The sequence below is a fragment of the Rhinoderma darwinii genome, chromosome 2 (assembly GCF_050947455.1).
Source record: "Rhinoderma darwinii isolate aRhiDar2 chromosome 2, aRhiDar2.hap1, whole genome shotgun sequence".
NCBI lineage: Eukaryota > Metazoa > Chordata > Amphibia > Anura > Rhinodermatidae > Rhinoderma > Rhinoderma darwinii.
The window spans coordinates 167,641,221-167,662,575 of record NC_134688.1 but is presented as its reverse complement, the minus strand read 5'-3'; the positions used below and the strand labels follow the sequence as shown (position 1 = coordinate 167,662,575).

Genomic DNA, 21,355 nt, shown 5'->3' with positions numbered 1-21,355 from the left:
GTATAGTTTCCAAAATGGGGTCACTTGTTTGGGGTTTTCACTGTTTTGTCCCCTCAGGGGCTTTGTAAATGTGACATGGCCTCCGCAAACCATTCCTGCTAAATGTGAACTCCAAAAGCCAAATGGCGCTCTTTCCCTTCTCAGCCAGCGTGTCTCCAAACAACCGTTTATTACCACATGTGAGGTATTGTTTTACTCGGGAGAAATTGCTTTACAAATTTTGCGGTGCTTTTTCTCCTTTAGTCCTTGTGGAAATGAGAAAAAAAAATCGCTAAACCTACATTTTCTTTGAAGAAATGTTGATTTTAATTTTCACGGCCTACTTCCAATAATTTCTGTAAAAAACCTGTGCGGTGAAAATGCTCACTACACCCCTAGATAATTTCCTTGAGGTGTCTAGTTTCCCAGATGGGGTCACTTTTGGGGGATTTTGACTGTTTTGGCACCGCAAGAGCCCTTCAAACCTGACATGGTGCCTAAAATATATTCTAACAAAAATAAGGCCCCAAAATCCACTAGGTGCTCCTTTGCTTCTGAGGCCGGTGTTTCAGTCCAGTAGCACGCTACGGCCACATGTGGGATATTTCCTAAAACTGCAAAAACTGGGCAACAAATATTGAGTTGCATTTCTCTGGTAAAACCTTCTGTGTTATAAAAAAAATTGTATTAAAAATGTATTTCTGCAGAAAAATATGAAATTTGTAAATTTCACCTCTACTTTGCTTTAATTCCTGTGAAATGTTTAAAGGGTTAAGACATTTTCTAAATGCTGTTTTGAATACTTTGAGGGGTGAAGTTTTTAAAATGGGGTGACTTTTTTGGGGTTTCTAATATATAAGGCCCTCAAAACCACTTCACAACTGAACTGGCCCCTGTAAAAATAGCCTTTTGAAATTTTCTTGAAAATGTGAGAAATTGCTGCTAAAGTTCTAAGCCTTGTGAGGTCATAGAAAAATAAAAGGATGTTCAAAAAACGATGCCAATCTAAAGTAGACATATGGGGGATGTTAATTAGCAACAATTTTGTGTATTATAACTGCCTGTCTTACAAGCAGATACATTTAAATTGAGAAAAATGCTAATTTTTGCAATTTTTCGCTAAATTTTGGTGTTTTTCACAATTAAATACTGAACATATCGAGCAAATTTTGCCAGTAACATAAAGTCCAATGTGTCACGAGAAAACAATCTCAGAATCGCTTGGATAGGTGAAAGCATTCCGGAGTTATTACCACATAAAGTGACACATGTCAGATTTGAAAAATGAGGCTCTGTCAGGAAGGTCAAAAGTGGCTAAAGAGGGAAGGGGTTAAACTACTGTGCATGTTGATTTTTGACTAATTGCACAATTTTTGCTTTGTTGCATTTACTATTATTGAAAGTTCCAGAAAAAAAAGTTACTTAATGCACTAGATCAATATAGCCAGAGGCCAATATGCTCAGTTCTGAGCATATAACAAATAAAGAACACTTGAGAGCTAAAGCTTATTAAATTTGTCTGACTACACAACATTAAATACAATTATGCCCAGAGACCTTGACTACACAAAATTGTGCATTTATTGCTTCCCATAACAATTCATCCTCCCCTCCACATAGAAGAGTCTGTTAGATTCCAATTGATGAGAATATATCATCAATGTCATCCGTGTCAGTAAGACTCCGCTCTATTCCTTTAGCGCTAATGCTGGACTCCTGGAGCTCAGATGTTGGAGGCCTCAAAGCAGAATCTGGAAACAAATCTAAACACAGTGGAGATATTTTAAAATCCTTCGTTTTCGCTTGAGAATGAGTAATGCTTGACTTCTGAAGTCTGTGCCTTCGGGAGAAAGTGACCACGTGTTTCCAAGCTGGCAGAAATCCTTGTATTCTCAAACATCTTCTTAGGTGATCTTTATTAAGAGTCTGCCAACGCAAACTGTGACACATCGACTTTTTCCAACACTGCAGCTTCTTTTTTAAACTTTAAAGATAATTTGGGAGAAAAGGAGTACAATAAGTTACAGTCACCAGTGAACAAATCATGAAAAGTTAAAGACGAAATCAACCAAAACATGCCAAACAGACCATTTTAGTTAGGCCCAAAGATGCCATGCAAACGAGAGAATTCTGGAAATACAGGGATGACACTCGCAGTTCAAAACCGTCCTCCACAGCCGCTAATCCGTGGCCGGAGCCAACTGCTTCCGGCAGGTACCTCCGGTGCACAGAGGCACTGGACCAGCTGATCTGGGCGGGGTCCGGGTGTCGACCCCCACAGATCATGTACTGATGACCTATCCGGTGGATAGGTCATCAGTTCTCAGAAGCTGGAAAACCCCTTTAAGCACTTGTTAAGTGAAAAAGACCCCGAATGGATAATTGCAAAAAATCCATAATTCCATAGTCTAACAGTCTGTAGAAGACACTGACGGACTGGACATTAGAACGCATTTATACGGATGCTGTTTTAGAACATGGATATCACAAACATGTGCAAAAGGGGTTCCAGGTTTTCAGAAAAGATGCGTTTAAAGTTCAAATGTTGCAGAGAGAAATCATCATTTTAAATCTTGACCCCATAGGAAGAAGCAATATTATTACCCACAGTTACATATTTAAAATGTAATTTCACAGGTATGTATGATAAAATTGCAGTTAAGCTTTTATTGTGTGTGGAGTATTAAGTGTCCCTCCAGTTCTACTCGCCCACCAGAACGGATATCGGACATGGCGGGAGACTCGCCTGCATGCTGGTCAGTACAATTGCCATGGCAACTGTTCCGCCCAGCCAGCAGGAGCGTCTCCCTCTATGCCCAATATCTGTCCCTCCAGCTGTACTCCAACGCATAAACTCTTTATCCGCTTTAAATTAACACGAACACAAAGCAGCTTTTCAGATTAATGTGCCGTTTTTGCACTATAGAGCTCTTACTATTTAAGGCATTTGCATATGTCTGCGCAGCTCTAGTCAAACACACCTGTATCCTAAGGCTTCAGCATGTCGCAGTCTGTTGCATCGAAGATATCGGTTCCTGAAGAACACACACTCTGTTTTCAGTTTCCTCGCTTTACACCATTTTACAGCATAAAGTAGCTGTTTGGAAAGAGCTTTAAAATCCTCCGCTGCCTTAATTTTAGGCACCAAGTGTCTCACACATTCCTTTTTTCTCCTGTGTTGTGACAAATCAGGTTTATTCTTGGACTCATTTGACTTCTGTTTCTCTGCAGGGTCTTGGTTGTAAACAGATTTCTACATGGAATACAAGATTATATAAAGAACACTCATAAAATATAAATTTAGAAGAAAAAAAAAAAAAAAAAAAGGGGAGTTATGCGCTATATGTCAGACGTGACATTACTAGGACAGGAACGGGGCTAGGCGGAACATTAATGCTAGTACCGCTATATCTGTTAAAACAAAAACAGATGTTCATCCCACTGAGCAACTATCCCATTGCCCATAAAGATACCAGAAACAGTCTGCTGCAGTAAACTGAGGGCGGGCATGATCATCGATACTTTATCGTCACAACCACTGCCTGCCGCTAGAAAATAAGAAGAGACAGACACTGGGCAATGAGAATCCCAGGACAGAATAGCAACTGTTCTGTGCAAATCCAATAATGTGCATCCCAAGGAAACAATATATTAGGACAGACCGAAACCCACTAGCGATGTTATCATTACACTTGTACCAAGTTACTGAAAGTTTCACACGGCACCGACAACAATATAGAAGACTTATTGCCATCAATGAGCAAGTTTATTCATTTTAGATCAAACAACTTACTTGTACGCCGCTTGCTTTTACCGGCAGAAATAACGCCTTATCAAGAGCGTCCAGTTTGCCTGCGTGCAACACAGAAACACAAGGCATGGTTTATTTCTGCACAGACTGACACATAATAAAGTCATGCGTTGTCTTAATCAGTGTTTCCCAACCAGTAGCCCTATAAAAAGGTATATTCACACATGCGTTGCAGAAATTTCTGCCATTATCCCATTTACCTTAATGGACCCTGCAGAAATCCAAGCACAAGCTGCAAAAACAGCCCCCAGTATGGAACGGATTTCAATCGCAAGACTTTCTGCAGAATACATTGCATGTGAATATATCCTAACTGCTGCAAAACTACAACTCCTACCATTCCCTGACGGCCTGCAGCTAGGAGGGCACCAGAGGACTTTTAGTTTTGTAACAGCCGGAAAAACACATCACCTTCTGAGAAGACCCTTCATTTTCCCACCTCTATTAAATCTCTGCCTCTGTATTGGTCGTCCCACATCAACAAGTGTCCCATTTGTTTCTTTTAGATCAACAGCTCCAATTTTGCTTTTCTTCTTTTCCTCCTTATCCAGATTAATGGTGTCAAATATTTTGTCGAGAAATCGTTTTTTGCCTTTTTTGGGAAACAGGTTTCGTAGTTTACGTGCAACTAAATCACCGAAAATAGAGCCAATGTGGTCTTCGATATTTGTAGGGAACACAAAGTCCTTAAAGTAGGGCATTTTCTGAAAGTCAGACACCTCTTGCTGCAGAGATCTGTGTGTGCTGTATAAGACAATGAGGCGTTTTAACAGTCCTCTGTACAAAACCCTAAAATAAAAAAAACACCACATGAATTACTGAATGATTAGTGTAAAGAGTAATCATTTGTGAGCGGGAGCAATTCTCAGTAATAGAGCATGGACGGTGCCGTGGTTTCCCTGCAGCCCATCAACAGACATGCTCATATTCAACATTATTCATTCTGTCCTAAACTTACAGGATAAAAGTACACCAGACATGCAGAAATTTATGACAACGCACGCCGTGTGATAAAGATGGCGCAAGACTAGACCCGTTAGACACTTTTCTCTCTTACGTCACCTCAAGTATGCCGTACTTTACACCAGTATTTTGCGAGAAAATGGTGCACAGCATTAATACATTAGTTATTTTATAACTTTTAGCAACGCCATATTTCAGACGCTTTTCAAAAACGGTCGACAAAGGTGCAAAGAGTGTCTCTTAGACACACGATAAATTAGGCACACACGGGATTTGTTTCACTTTTTTGGTGCAATAGGTGCCAGAAATCTGCCACATTTGCTTAATATATCCCGTTTTGTAGACATAAATATCAGCCTTTATTCTGCTCATGGATTCCTGAGGCGGTTGTCACGGTCCTGCTCCACTATGAGAATCTTATAAAAGGGAGCTATTATAAGAACACATACATTTTAGGGTATTAAACGTGAAATTACTCCAACAGAGGGCTAGGAAGGCTGTTAAGGGCGGGTTCACACATGGCGGAATTTCACTTAAATTCCGCTGCGGACACTCCGCAGCGTTAATCCGCAGCGGAGCCGTTTCTCCATTGACTTTCACTTTAATTTAGCAGTGTTCGTTTACACGATGCGTACAATTCCGCTGCGGAGCATAGGCTGCGGAGCGGAATTTGGTGTCCGCAGCATGCTCTGTCTGTTGCGGAGCAGTGGCGGACTGGTTGCGGACTCATGGCGGAATTTCTCCATTGACTTCAATGGAGAGTCAAAATTCCGCAATGAAGTCCGCAGATCTTATGTGTGCTGCGGAGCGTATTGTTTTTACTACCATGACATTTCTTCATTCTGGCTGGACCTATGTATTTCTAGGTCTACAGCCAGACTGAGGAAGTCAATGGGGCTCCCGTAATGACGGGAGCGTTGCTAGGAGACGTCTGTAAATAGTCACTGTCCAGGGTGCTGAAAGAGTTACGCGATCGGCAGTAACTGTTTCTGCACCCGGGACAGTGACTACCGATCTCAATATACATGTATCTGTAAAAAAAAATATAAGTTCATACTTACCGAGAACTCCCTGCGTCTGTCTCCAGTCCGGCCTCCCAGGATGACGTTTCAGTGTAAGTGACGGCTGCAGCCAATCACAGGCCAAGCACAGGCTGCAGCGGTCACATGGACTGGAGCGTCATCCAGGGAGGTCGGGCCGGATGCCGAAAGAGGGACGCGTCACCAAGACAACGGGCGGTAAGTATGAATTTCTTTGACTTTCACTAGGGAAAGTGCTGTCCCTTCTCTCTATCCTGCACTGAATAGGGAGAAGAGAAGCACTTTTCCTGCAGTCCGCAGCGGCCAGTCCGCATCAATTTTCTGCACATTTTGTGCAGATCCGCTGCAGAATCTGCAACGCAGATTCTGTGCGGCATTGATGCGGACAGTTGCGGAGGAATTCCGCCATGTGTGGTCATGCCCTTACACTGGGATCACGAGCTCTAATTTTACAGAATCCATGATGGCTATGACGGATCAATTTCGGTACATTTTGTAACAAATCCCACTCCGGGTATGTTCACACTGGCTATTTTCAGACGTTTTTCGGGCTGTAAACATCCCGAAAAACGGCTTAAAAATCTGAAGCAGAACGCCTACAAACATCTGCCCATTGATTTCAATGGGAAATACAGCATTTTGTTCCGACAGGGCGTTTTACGCCTCATTTTCAATACACGGCGCGTAAAAAAAGGCGCCCCGTAATAAGAGGTGCATGTCACTACTTCAGCCGTTTTTGGAGCCGTTTTTCATTGACAATAGAAAAACAGCCGTAAAGAACGCTAGTTTGATTAAAAAACGGCTGAAAATCAGGAGCTGTTTTCAGACGTTTTTTTGTTAAGCGTCTGAACATAACCTAACTCATAATGGGTCTGTCAACTGTTTTTTTTACTGGGTAGAATGGCGCAGCAGACTACACTACTCTGCCCATTAGGGACAACAACAAAAAAAACATGACACCATTGTAAACAGAGTGCAAGCTTCAGACTTGAAAAATGTATAGGAAAGGGTGGTTCAAAAATTTTTTAAAAAGGAAAGTCATACTAGATCCATGCTGTGATTTAAAGAGGCTCTGTCACCAAATTATAAGTGCCCTGTCTCCTATAGAAGAAGATTGGCGCTATAATGTAGGTGACAGTAATGCTTTTTATTTAGAAAAACAATCTATTTTAAACCACTTTGAGCGATTTTTAGCTTTATGCTAATGAGTTTCTTAATGCCCAAGTAGGCGTGTTTTACTTTAGACCAAGTGGGCGTTGTACAGAGTGTATGACGCTGACCAATCAGTGACCAGTCAGCGTCATGCACTTCTCTCCATTCATTTACGCTGCACTAGCGATATAGTTATATCGTTAGGTGCAGCCACATCCCCTAAGACTAACGTTACTGCAGTGTCCTGATAATGTATATACATCACTACCAGCCTGGACGTGATGTTTATTCAGAATCCTGACACTTCTGAATCTTTTCTGTGAGATTCCAGCAAGGCAAGCGTAATCTCGCGAGATTACAATGTAACCTGTCATTTCAAATGAGAATACGCTTGCCTTGCTGAAATCTCAGAGACGCTACAGACGTGTCAGGATTCTGAATACACATGACGTCCAGGCTGGTAGTGATGTATATTCATTATCAGGACACTACAGTAATGTTAGTGTTTGTGTATGTAGCTGCACAGAACGATAGAACTATATCGCTAGTGCAGTGTAAATGAATGGAGAGAAGTGTATGACGCTGATTGGTCAGCGTCATACACTCCTCTGTACAACCCCCACTTGGTCTAAAGTAAAACACGCCCATTTGGGCATTAAGAAACTCATGACAGACCCTCTTTAATCCTCTATAGTGACTGTTTGCATTACTTTATTCCTTAACTATTTTCTCAGCTTCTATATATGCTCAAGTGCATTAATAGAGGTGAAAAGTGCACGAAGAGGGACAACACACGCTGGCACTACAACTTGGAATTTGACTACACGGTAGAGTAAGAAGTATACAGACCATAAGCGGCTCAATAATCCCAGCAACACAACGTTTATGATAATAAATTCCTCTAAGTTCAGGTGCTGTAAACATAAACTGTTCAGGTTAGTAAAGGAAAAAAGTGCAGAATGTAAAAAGTATTTTATATTCAAATGAGTAGTACACGATGGTGCAGGGTAAACATGCCCGCCCTACTATTGAGAATTTAGCCCCCTACACTTCCAGTTATGGCATTCTTTACTTGATATGTATTTAACATTGTCAAAGACTAAAGCAGCTTCCTGCACAAAACTGAAATAAAAAAATAAAAAATCAAGCAAAAAGTTTTTATAATCCACACAAGCACTGGGGACCAATACAATGAATAAACTGCACTGCCAGGTGGTTGCGCTTGCTGCTAGTAAAAATAAATAAATATTAAATTAATTTATTTGTTTTGCTCGTTTCTAAGGCTCTTTCACATCATCATTTGCCTCTTACTAGGTTCCATCATTTTCACGGAATGCTGTAGTTAACATCTTCACTGATATCTATACAATTTTTCTGATGACAAATGCAATTATTTGGCTTTAGTAAGCATCCAAGCTATCCGGTATCCGTTGTTTTTGGTGTGCAGAATAGCGCAGTCGGCTATGCTCCTCTACACAGAAAAACAAAAACACCACACAAATCTAATGGATACCAACTCAATTAGAACTCATTACTCAGCAGCCTTGATGCAAATATGAACAGAGCCTATGGACTGTAGATCACTCCTCATAAGGCCCCTTGCACATAACATTTGGGAGATTTGCTCTCCTGTATGTTTGTTTAGATAAAAAGGTCTATCGATTCCCGGCACAAGAGAGGGGGGGAAACATTTCCTAAAGGTTCCTTGAAACAACCATCGAATAAGCGCCAACCTAACAAGTGGATCGGCACTCATTTAAAGGCCCTTTTACACGGGCTGATGCAGACAAATCATTGTTGATACGATTGTTCGTTTCCCACAGTTTGCATATCGTCGGCAGCAGATCCCCTAATATTTTTAGTCTGCATAAAAGATGCGATCAGCCGACAAACAAGCATTTGCTCGTTTGTTGGCAGATCACTGCCATGTTTACACGGCCCAATGATGGGGAACGAGCGCTCTTCCGAAAGCTTGTTTGGCCGATTATCGTCCGTGTAAATGGGCCTGAATGGGGCATACCTGAAAATCTCAACCATGGCTCATTAGGTCAAAGATGTAAAAACAATGCATACTTTCTCAGTTATGACCCCACAAATAACCCATTTAATACCAGTGCAGTCATCCTCCAGTAGTTCTGGACTTTCCTGGACTTGCATGCACAGTTTATCACCACTATATGTGCATTTTATCACTAGCTCTAGCTGTGCAGCGAGACCATGCATGTGCGGTTTCCCTGTGCTCTCTGAGTTGTGTCTTTTTGGTTTCCCGTCATCGAGCCTCTTCCCTGCATTTACTACTCGCTACTTGGCTGTGTTACAGCTGCAGCTGAGTGTGCACAGAAGATCAAGACAGGGATCAGGACAAGACAGGGAGGTGCCTTCAGGAGAAAGGAGACGCAGGGCATCACTGCAGCTACCCAGGTAAAAAGGGAGGTCACGCGGCCTCAGCAGCAGGACCGCCATGCCTGCTGTGGGAAGAACGCAGCACCAACGGGACAAAATCAGTCCAAAAACATGAAAAAAAGGGACCAAGGTTAATTTGGCAAGTGGTAATCGATTTTCCTCATATAGGAAAGTCCTGGGCTCTTGGAGAAAAAAGTTTGAATGTGGAATAAACCCTTTAAGGAAACATTAGAAAATATTTACCCTCTCCCCTGCTCCTTTTGATCTGAAAAGACGCACAGGAGAGCGGATCTCCTTAATGTTATGTATAAGGGGCCTACTTTTGGAGCTACGTTGTTTTTTTAAGCTCCTTTGAATGTCACGTTGATGATCAGTTGATCAGTCCGTAGTCAGACAATGGAGGTCTTATTTGGCTTTTGCACGTTTTAAACAAAACAGGAGTGGATGCTTAAGGGTATGTGCACACAAAGTTTTTTGCAGGCAGAAAATTCTGCCTCAAAATTGCGTTTGGAATTTTGATCTGCCTGCACACCATTTGTCACGGTTTTCGCCTGCGGCCATTGAGTGCCTCGGGCAAAAACGCTGCTAAGAACGCTTTCTCTGCCTCCCATTGATGTCAATGGGAGGTCAGAGACGTTAACGCCTGAAGCAAGGGCACGTTGGTTCTATTTCCTCTGATCCGGTCTTACGGATCGTGGGAAAAAAACACCTCTGCCTCCCATTGAAATCAATGGGAGGCGTTTTCAGACGTTTATTGGCGCGTTTTGCGATGTGGTTTCTACATAAAAAAAACTGTGTGAACAAGGCCTAAAAAAGGAAAAGAACAACAAAAGGACTTCACTTTATTTAGATCTAACCCTAGCTTTGGTTGTCGGGGAAAAACCTCACTCATTCAACAAGGCCTTTATGGGACTCTGAAAGGACCTCAAATCTTTCAGGCACAGTAGAAAGTTGAAAACGTATACATTTACGAGATATCCATAGAATATGTTGTTAATGCTTGATAGGTGCTGGGCCCACCCCAGGGACATGCACTTACCAGAACAACTGAAGTCTCATGACCCCCATTTAACAATTACTGACAGTCAGTCCCCATGGAATTTAATGGAAAGATGGCCGCACTTGTGCAAAGCACTCTACTAAAGTCTATGGGAATTACATAAAGAGCCAAAACAGCAGCGCCGGGCTTTTACCATAACGCCCGCAGTATACAATGAAGAGTGCTGCACGCAAGTGGGGACTGCACCTGCCGTGATGCAGCTAATAGGGGTCACTGGACCCCAATTTTCCAATAGGTGTGTGCATTTGACATCTACATTCCTTAGGATCTGTTCAGATCTGCATCAAGGCTATTGACCATAATGCTTATTAATTTGGCATCCATCAGGTATAGTGTGAATGTTTTTTTGTTTTTTAAGGTGAGGTTTTAAAAGGTGGATGGATATGCCATTAAAGGGTAACTAAACGTTTAATAAACTTCTGACACGTCATAGTGTGATCGCTCAGCCGCTTCGTTTTAGCGATTGGTGGGGGTCTCAGTTCTCAGACCCCCACCAATCAAAACTTCTGACATGTTAATATGACATGTCAGAAGTTGAACATTTAGTTACCTTTTAATGTTTAAGATGGAAATACCCTTTAACGGGCTCTTACATTTACATATCTAAAGCACCTATATAAAAGTCGTCTGCTTTTTCATTTGTGTTAAAAACCTTGACTTCTTAAAAAAAACAAAAAAAACTCCCACTGCTTTTAGAGTTATTTCCTGTAGATTTCTGGATGGCCAATTAGAACCACTACTCAGAACTTCACAGCAAGCGCAGGCTTTAAAAGAGCCCTACAAGAAGACAGGGTCTGCAGCAGACTAGTGAAACTTTTAGAGGTGAATAGAGAGCCTAAACTGAGGGAAAAGTGACACTAAAGGTTTTGTTCAGTTTTACATGAAAAAGTATTTTGCTGTTGAACAGCGTATAAAGCAATGACAAAAAAAAAGTTAAATTCACTGTGATTCAACATTATTACACAATAAAACAGGAGACTATCCTAGAGAGGAGATCACTTTATAGGCAATCTATTCACCTCTCAAATCAACTCATTGTGCAACATGCAATATGTTACTGGCAATTCATGACATCCTTATGCAACTAGTTTTATCCTGGCAACAAATTAGTGCTAGGTAAGGGGACTTTGCCCTTTGCGTATATGGTAAAAGGCAAATGAAGCCTCTTGTAAACCTGGTGACTATGTCAACTGGAACTTGAACATTTTTTGTATTGAGAATAGTTATAGTATTCGACTGCTTGAAAAAGGCCCCAGTGAGTTGCTTCTATGATGTCCACGTGCCCCAATAGGGTATTTTTTTTTTTAATGTACGGATTAAAAGGATTTAGTGAATTATAAGTTTTAGTTTCAGTAACATTTATGGTCTGAAATACATAGTGAATGGTAGGGCAGTGAACTTACTGTCCCCTGCTCTACCATTGTAGACATCGTGTCCAGCGATACATAGTGAATGGTAGAGCAGGGACCCTACGGCCCCCTGCTCTACCATTGGATTCAACTGTATATGCTTCCTGAAGATGCCAATACAGTTTAAACCGGGAGAAAACAATTGGTGAAACCGAAACCGCCATTGTAACACTTCTCTTCAGTGATAAGACAGAGACACTGCTGAACCACCCCTAGCCTGTACAGCAAAGTTGAAAACGAAGCTGCGTAAAACAGGATGTTTCCATCTATTAGGAGTGCTCCAGGGGCCAGAGTAAAAACTAGTCTTCTAAAGTCTTTTATATTAGCTGAAGACCTTTACTGGCACATAAAATAAGAAATACAAGCATTGTTCGTTATAAATAACACCATTAGCACCTGCACCATTTACCATACAGATTCCCCATTGGTTTATAGGAAATAAAAATAAAGGATACTGAAAGGCCTTACAGCAGCAATCCATGAGACGTACTAATAACTTGCAGGAACCCAGAATTTTCATGGACACCAGCTCTAAAATAGGCTGACTTGGCACAGTGCAGTACTGTGAGCTTTCAAGCTCCGCTTTCCTAAAGAAATTGAAGCTAAAAGGTCAGGTCTCAAAGTCCTTAGCATATAAATTTCCTAAAAATGCAACAAGCAATGGACAAGTAAAATAAAATAAAAAATTGAAGTAAACTAATCAAATACGGTATATCTAAAAAAACAAAGTTTCCATCCACACTACATAACCGGATATATTAACAAAAAATAATAAATTATATATATATATATATATATATACACACACACACACACACAAACTTCTGTCGTAAAAACTTATTTTTTGAGAAGGCTTTATACTAGGTTGTGATACAAGGCATGTTCATACAGTCATGTAAGCATTAATGAGGTCAGGCATAGATCGTAAATGATTAGGGCCTAGTTTTGAGCTGACGTTCCTACAGATCCCAGCGATGGATGTGAAACAGTCTCCCCCTGCTCTCCAAACCATCTACTAGAGAAGAGCTACTGACTGACATGGCACTCCTGGGGTGCTGCCTTTATGTCATTTTCACAAGAACTGTGAGAGTAGCAAACAGTGCCCTCCAACTTCAATTTGTTTGGGGGGGGAGGGGGAGGAGAGAGACTAGAGAGTGAGGTACTGTTTCATCTCCATAAAGCACAGTAGAAATGCCTTTAGTTAAAACAAGACAGTCACACGATAGTAGAAGCGCAAAAAAAGAAATAAAAACATTTTGAGAAACAGACAACCCATGGCAGTGCAGCTTTTTTGGAATCAAATTCTAAGCAGATCATCAAGTAAACATGTCTATTTAAGGAATGGAATTAGAAAAGGATGATCGTTTTTCTTTCTAAAGCCAAGTTCAGGTTGCAAATTCTCAAGGCAGAACCTGCACCAAAAAAAATTCATGTGAAACCCCATATACACATGGCAGCAAAAAAAAAATCGCCTCAGAAATCAGAGTATGCTACCGATTTGAAAATCCACTGCATTCTTACTCCTTTGCAGAAATAGTGTAGATTTTCATAGCGGATTTCAAACTTTGTAATGCAGAAGGTGAAATTCACAACAGAGTCCACATTTGGCCCATGCAGATTTTGCGGTTTTATTGGGAAACCTGCAATGGAAAAAGTCAGCTACATGTGGACAGAAAAATGAAGCACTTTCCCCAGCATGAAATCCACGGACATACAACGGACTGACTATAAACATACTTCGGGCATAATTCCATCAACTCTTTTAAGGAGTCTTCTAAGCCCATCGACCGTATTCGCTTTGTACATTGTTGTACCTTGAGGGGGAAACAAAAATAAAAGTGCTTAGAATTTGGTTTTCATAATGCAATATTTTCAGTGGGAATATGTGTCACTTCATACAAACCTATTACACAAATATCTCCCTTTACAAATAGAACAAATTTGTGTAATTTGAGGAAAGAGCAGATGAAAGGAAACCAAATATCAAGTGGCAGCTCTTCAGGGTGGTCAAGGAGAAGAACCACGATGCGTATTAGATGCTTCGTTCTGGCGATCCGCCAGAGCTTGCAGTCAGAACGGAACCCTGACAAACAAACGGAAACCATCGGTTTTTGCTTGAATTGCCATTGATTTCAATGGTGACGGATCCGGTGCAAATGGTTTCCGTTTGTCTCAGTTGTTCAAGGATTCCGTCTGCTTTTTTTGAGAATCCATGCCACTCTTGTACACGGGCTATGCCTCTGTGCCTACCATATCATACCAGACACTGCCTATGGACAGGAGTAGAGCGGTTTCTGGGTGGGAGGGGGTAGTTTTATGTGTTGAGACTTTTATTTTAATGTTTATTGTAAAAAAAATAAAAATATTTTTCAACTCTAATGTACTGGCACATATCTATATACTGATAGCAAACAGGCAGTTATTAGGACATACCTAAGTATGCCTTAACAGGAAATATGGTCAGACAGCCCTGGGGTCCTTCAATGGACCCCGAGCTGTCTGCCCATATATGGTATGTCCCTCGATCGCATCACAGGGATTCCCTATGACGTGATCAAAGGGGCTTCCCCCTTCTCATTTTCCTCTTGAATGCTGCAATCAGCTTTGATTGCAGCATTCAAGGGAATAGAGGCGGAGATCAGAGGTTTGTCTGATCTCCGCCGTTAGAGCGGGGCTGCGGCTGAGTAATACAGCCATTTCCCCACTCCTGACAAGTGTGCGCGCACGTTCAGCATAAGGTGATGCGGACGCAGCTGCACTAATGAGCGGCGGCACTGAAGACAGAGATCATGGTGGAGTTTTGCAGTGCGACCTGCCATGTTCTCTGACTTCAGTGCCGATGCTCATTAGTGCAGAGCTGGTCACATCATGCTGACCGCACACACACTTGTCAGGAGCGGGGCAATGGCTGTATTACACAGCTGCAGCCGCGCTCTTACTAGTCATGTGATCCAATAGGAAGTTGTGCGGCGGCACAGCTTCGTGTAGAAATACATGCATTAACAGTATGGAACCGTTTAAGCGTGCACGGCTTCAAATTGTATCGATATTTCGATGCATCATGTAACCCTAATAGACACATTCTTCTAATATATGAACAGAAAATAAACCTTCAGAGAAAGCAGCCCTGAGGCTGTGGAGCTAGCAATGCAACTGCAACTACCACTGCTGTAGCCTAAACGTGCACTGAAGTGACAATACAGGCTGCCATAAAGGTTCATGCAGTCTATTGGTAGATCATTCCATCTTGTACACGGAGTAATTCTGTTAAGAGCATGGTCTAATGAAATTTGAAACTTAGTATGATAACGAAAGTATCATCAACAGTGGACATTTAACACCATCTGCTGTGTAAGGGCTCAGAGATTGTACGGAGCTGTAATACACCCATGTACACAATATAGCTCGGAGCTCATCTTTTAAGTCTGGACTTTATATTGTTTGTCCATGTGGTTCTCCAGTGCCGGCGGGTGAACAGGAAAGCAGATCTCTCTATTAACTACAAGCTTACAATGTAAGTCAAAATTATACAAAACTTATTTTAACGGAGTTTCCCAGCACATTTATATACTTACTTTTTCTTGCTGGATATATGCAAGAATGGATTGTGGGCATGTACAGCAATATATTGGAGAAGCGGAGTGATCCACTGACTACATTTGGTGTACATCATCATGAGGTCCAAACAAGTTCCTATTCAACACTACAGATATTTTATAAGTCAGTAAGTTTACATAACGTGTGTCACGGTATGGCACTACCCATCCGGCGACCAGCACTGATCTCACACTGATGACACCTTTTACAAGCCCTTTTCCCATATAAAGTGCATACCTGTTTTAAAGCTAGATATGGTTTATGACAGCACAGCTGATGGTGATACACATACAGGATGGAATCCAAAGTTGCAACTTCAGCATGCAAGGCCTTGCTCGTAATAAATAAGTGCACAGAAGAACATCTATCAAAAATCTCCTTCATACATTTTTCTGGAAGAGAAAAGAAAAAAAGTATTAAAGTCTTTTCAGTGTATTTAAAATATGATCACCCAGACCAGCAGCGATAAATAATAAACATTGCTAAAACAACTCTATAGATAGTAGATGTAGACTTAACAAGCATATCCACTGGGCGGCATGGACGTGGCCGCAAACCGCACCGACACGCTGTTCAGCCCAGTTGTCAAATTGCTTGTAACGGGCCGCAAAGCGTTGCAAGTAAAACTGCTGGTTACCTGTAAAATCATGCGGCCATAAGTCCCTGTACACACAGTGTTTTGAAGGCAGAAAAAAAAAAAAAGCCTCAGAATGCCTTCAGGAATTTTGAGGCAGATCTTAAAAGGTCAACAAAACATTCAACAAACTTCTGACATGTCATAGTAACATGTTAAGATGTTTTAATTGGTGGGGGTCCGAGGACGGAGACCCCCACCAATCGCTAAAACTAAGCAGCAGAAGCGCTGAAATCGACGTAGCAGTGTACTGACTCAATAGAAAGCCTATGAGCCCGTACTCCGATACATCGGCTATCCGGAAAAAGCCGAACAGAAACTAAGCGGCTCACACAAACACTTCTGCAGCTTCGTTTTAGCGATTGGTGGGGGTCTCAGTGCTCGGACCCCCACCAATCAAAACTATGACATGTCAGAAGTCTGTTAAACGTTTAGTTACACTTTAAACTGCCTGCACTTTTTTCTTGAGGTCTTTGCCCACAGCGATTGAAGCTAATGCAAGTATCGCAGGCAAAAAAACGCTCAAACTAGCGCAACTGATTTTTTTCTGCCTTCCATTGATTTTAATGGGAGGTCAGAGGCGGAAACCTCGTCGAGAAAGGACATGCCACTTTTGCCTCTACCTCCCATTGAATCAATGAGGGGTGATTTCAGTCATTTCTTCTGTTTCAGCGCCAAACAACTCAGTTTGAACAGGGACAGTTCATTAATAACCAGCAGTTTTACACACAACACCACGCGGCCATTAACTAGCAGTTTGACAAGTGCCCCAAACAGCATGATGGCGCAGTTTTCTGCTGCACGGCGGTCACACAATTACGATTTACATAGGTGTATTATGGCTCTGTGGGAAGGATCCAATAAGAAATGGTTCTGTGTGCCCCTGACAGGACCCAAACACATCTTAGGATGGCAATATGGAGCATTTACATGCCATAATACACCCGTGCAAATAGGGCTGTAACCTACGATCATATATGTAAAGCACAATGGCCGTTGGTTACCAGGGCACGCTGTGTTTATTTCCACACCACATCATGTCCATGCCTAGCGGTTCTGAGGCAAATATTACATGAGGCTTTTTGTAGAAGACTGTAGTCCGCGGACACATTACAAGGACACACTCCAAGTCTATTTACCACAGCAGGATTAGACATTGTTATACTGCAGCCATGACAAGTACTTTATAACAGTAGGTCTTCTTATATCACCTGTTTTGGCTCCGAGGGGCACGGTTAACTGACAGTGAATAGCAGGTCGGGGGATATAGGTACGATTCCACGGATCAGGCGCCATACTGCAGAACCGTACAGTATATCACCCTGCAGCAACGTGCAACAAAGTTTACACTGCCCCGGAAGTAGTCTCCTCACACCGCTAACTACTTCCGTGTCGCACGCAATAAAATCCCTCCCCGGGAAGCCGTGTGTGCCGTGGCACGGTCCGTGGCTGATCCAGCACGCGGGTTGGAAGTGCCCCGGTTATTAAAGGAGACGTGCACGTACATGAGAAGTCTTCATATTAGGCCTTGTAGAAAAAAAATCATTCTGACTAAAGCGTCACGACCTCATCTGACCATGCTGCGGAATATGTGAGAGGCTGGCCGATGGAAATCTGCTGATTGGATCGGACCACTTTCCCCTATGACTAGTGGTGCTGCATGCACGTGATTATAGGGCCAGGGTGACCCGCTGTCGCCCATGAGTCTCCGTAAAATTATGGGATTCCGGTGACCCGACTTCAATGCTTCCCTAGTTGCGACTATTGTCAAATTTCCTACAGGGTTGGAGGTTTTTTTTTCAGCGGGAAAAATAGAGGCTACTACCGTGGTTTTAACCCTTTGGAGATACAGCCAACTTTAACTTTAGATTTTGCTATAGTTACGTTCCAAGAGCCATAACTTTTTATTTTTCTGTTGATTAAGGGTGAAATGTAGTTTCTATTCGTAGCGTTATAGGGAACTTGCGACATTTTGTTCAAAAAATTTTTGCACAAACGAGAGGACCAAAAACAGCAATGCTTGCATTGTGATTTTTTTTTTTCTTTTTCCCCCTACAGCGTTCATCTGGCGTGTTAAACAATGGGATATTTTAATAGTTCAGACTTTTTTGGATTCGGCGATACCAATTATGTTTACTTTTGAAACAGCCGGCACCTGCCACGCATGATTCAGTCTCCGCTCCTCAGATTTCGCACTCCTATCGAGCAGCTGTTTGAAGGGGCCACAACGTAATTTTATCTCTCTGGATAAACCCATTATTTTTTCATAATGAAGAGAAATTAGGCCCCATGCACACGAACGTAAAAACGGCCTAATTACGGGCCCATAGACTTCTATTGGCCACGGGTACCTTCCCGTTTGCTTAGAAGTCTATGCGGCTCCTGTAATTACGGGTGGCTACGCGTGTGCACCCGTAATTACGGAAGCGTTGCTAGGCGACGTCAGGGGATTTACCTGTCTGCAGGCTACAGCCTCCATTTCTTAGCAGAGTGGCTGAAGAGAATCTGAGCAAAAAATGGCACTCACAAAACCGCAGGTGGAGAGCCTCATTTTATTTGTGCAAGACTACCCAGTGATCTGGGACAAACACCGGGAGGAATACAAAGACACTGTGGCTAAGGAAAAAGCCTGGAAGGAGGTGGTGAAGTCCCTCCACCAGGAGAAATGGGAGTCGGCGACGGTGAAAGAGCGCCGTAATCTAGGTAAGTTGCCACCCCCTCCCCCCAAATGTTATTGCAATCACCCTTTTTTTTAAAAGAAAATGTATACTAAAAATCTGTGGTTTTTTTCCCTCACACAGTGGCCAATGCTAAGTCGCGATGGGGCACCTGCCGCGACCAGTTTCGGCGCGAGATGGTGTCAAAAGGCCGCAGGGGGGAAGGACAGATGACGAAAAAGCCATATGTCTACACCCAGCAACTGCAGTTCTTGAAAGCTGTCATGGACATTGGGCCGTAAGTATACAATTATGCCAAATGTCACATGCTATTGTGTTTATTTTATACGCATGCGGATATGTTATATCTCCCAGATACCTGTGTGACATCGCATAGCCCCATCCGTCACACCTTGATATGTGGTCAGGAGACCTGCTATTGTGTTTATTTTATACGCATGGGGATATGTTATGTCGCACAAGTACCTGTGTGACATCGCATAGCTCTATCCGTCTTTTTTTTTTTTTAATTATTTTTTTTTATCTCCTTTTATAAAAGCTTTAATAATATTTTATCTACCTATATTGAACTGATTCAATACTTTTATTTTAAACATAGAACTAGCGATAATCATCAGGAAGTTGACTCTGACGCTACGTTGGTGGAGTCTCCGTCAGGGACCACGAATCCACCCTTAGAGAAAGGTACGCCTGTGCGTCGTCGTAAGAGAAACCGACAAGTAGAGGAGAGACTCTCGTCCATAGACGCTCAAGTGCTGGCCCATCTCCAGCAAAGAGCAGAGGATAGTTTGGAGGACGTTTTTGGCAAAACAGTGGCTCAACATCTGAAAAAGATGCCGTCTGAAAGGCAACTTCGATGCCAATTGGCAATCCTTGGCGTCATTGACACCTTCATGAACAATCCTGCTCCGATGGAACTCTGCAATGCAATAGAGCTTCATCGGAGCAGGCATGACATGCAATTTTCCCCTATCACCGCTCCACCCCCACCGCCGCCATGTGCCTCCACCTATCGTGGAAATGTGCCCTCCTCCCAGCCTCAATTCAGCCAGGATCGGCCAAAGTTCAGTGCCCCCTGCCAGTATCCTGGTGACCAATACGCGTATCCGCAAGTGCAGGGAGGGGAACTGCAAGGTGCTAATGTGGCGGGGCCTTCTAATGAATGACTGTCTGTTTTTGTATTTTTTTTTTTGGTTATCTGACTGATTTTCTTGTTTTTCTTAAATTTGTGCTAGTTTTACTAAAAAAAAATTGTTGCACCAAAATACTTTGCGTTGTCATTTTATTTTTATTTTTTTGCTTATTAGGTACAATACATTTCACATGTATGGTAACAAACGTTGTATGTATGTAGATTTCCACCTTACACTTCATATTGGTCTGGATTTTAGAAAAAAAATCTGAACGTGTGTTACTTTTAACCAACAACCAAAATGATCATTTTCATGGTGTTTGCATTTTTTATTTATTGAAAAAGTGAACATATAATTGTAATGAGGTATTGGTATGTATTTCTGCGCACAATACCTTTTACCATTAACTTACATAACCTACAATGATATTGCGGCAGAAATACATAAACTCAACGTCAAGGGTCCTCATTGGCTTGCGAGTCCCTAACTAATAACTCCAACCAGGATCAACTAACTAAAATAAACAGTCTGGAACCAATTAAAAAATTATAACTTTCCATGCGCTGTGGATTGCATCTATCTGCCAAGGGACCGACACAACAGAGGACACAGAGTAGTCCGCATAGAATTCCCGCGTCATCAGTCCTGCTGCAAACTAGATCACAAACTATCTCCGCACAGGAATCGCACATGGCTCTCACAATGCACAAATGGCACATAAAATGGCGTTTTAGCGATCATGTGATTCTTTCAAGGGGTTAGGACATGATTGTGACATCATTTCCAGGCCCCACTTTTTTTTTTTTTACGAGTCCGTAAATACGGGTGGAATACGTGTGAGGCCTCATGCACACGAACGTAATTACGGGCCGTAATTATGGGCCCATAGACTTCTATTGGCCACGGGTACCATCCCGTTTGCTTACGGGATGGTGCCTGTGCCATTGAAAAATATGGAACATGTCATATGTCAGGCCGTAATAACGGCACGGGCAGGTCCATAGAAGTCTATGGGGTTCCCGTAATTACGGGTGGCTACGTGTGTGTGCACCCGTAATTATGGGAGCGTTGCTAGGCGACGTCAGGAGATAGTCACTGTCCAGGGTGCTGAAAGAGTTAATTGATCGGCAGTAACTCTTTCAGCAACCGGGACAGTGACTACCGCTGGAGTTAATAGTATTAAAAGTTAACTTACCTGCGTCTTCCTCTAGTCCGGCCTCCCGGGATGACGTTTCATCCCATGTGACCGCTGCAGCCAATCACAGGTTGCAGCGGTCACATGGACTGACGCATCATCCAGGGAGGTCGGACTGGATTTCAAAAGAGGGACGCGTCACCAAGACAACGGCTGGGGTACGTATGAACTTCTACTTACAATCGCTGCATTCCGCTGTGGAAACTGCCTGAAATGGCTGCCCCTTCTCTCTATCCAGCACTGATAGAGAGAAGGGGCTGCTGATTAGTGCAGTGCAATTTTGAAGAGAAAACGGGTCCAT

At 42.4% G+C, this 21,355-nt stretch overlaps 2 protein-coding genes across 3 annotated transcripts; one reads left to right on the top strand and one right to left on the bottom strand.

Annotated features, from left to right (window-relative positions):
- Positions 1–1,542: 1,542 nt before the first annotated feature.
- On the bottom strand, positions 1,543–17,651 carry RMP64 (ribonuclease MRP subunit p64). Of its 2 annotated transcripts, none has more exons than XM_075852464.1 (9): positions 17,260–17,651; positions 15,652–15,806; positions 13,555–13,631; positions 12,273–12,404; positions 7,795–7,872; positions 4,230–4,579; positions 3,773–3,831; positions 2,961–3,232; positions 1,543–1,963 (listed from the first exon to the last, which is right to left on the bottom strand). In XM_075852464.1, exons 1-9 carry the CDS (start codon positions 17,342–17,344, stop codon positions 1,609–1,611), a joined length of 1,563 nt encoding a protein of 520 aa, XP_075708579.1. In that variant the 5' UTR covers positions 17,345–17,651; the 3' UTR covers positions 1,543–1,608. The 2 variants fall into 2 exon arrangements, with proteins under 2 accessions (XP_075708579.1, XP_075708580.1); XM_075852465.1 differs by lacking the exon at positions 17,260–17,651 and adding an exon at positions 17,053–17,074.
- On the top strand, positions 17,435–19,983 carry LOC142742572 (uncharacterized). The gene is made up of 3 exons (XM_075852472.1): positions 17,435–18,751; positions 18,850–19,003; positions 19,325–19,983. Exons 1-3 carry the CDS (start codon positions 18,565–18,567, stop codon positions 19,890–19,892), a joined length of 909 nt encoding a protein of 302 aa, XP_075708587.1. The 5' UTR covers positions 17,435–18,564; the 3' UTR covers positions 19,893–19,983.
- The last annotated feature ends 1,372 nt before the right edge of the window (positions 19,984–21,355 follow it).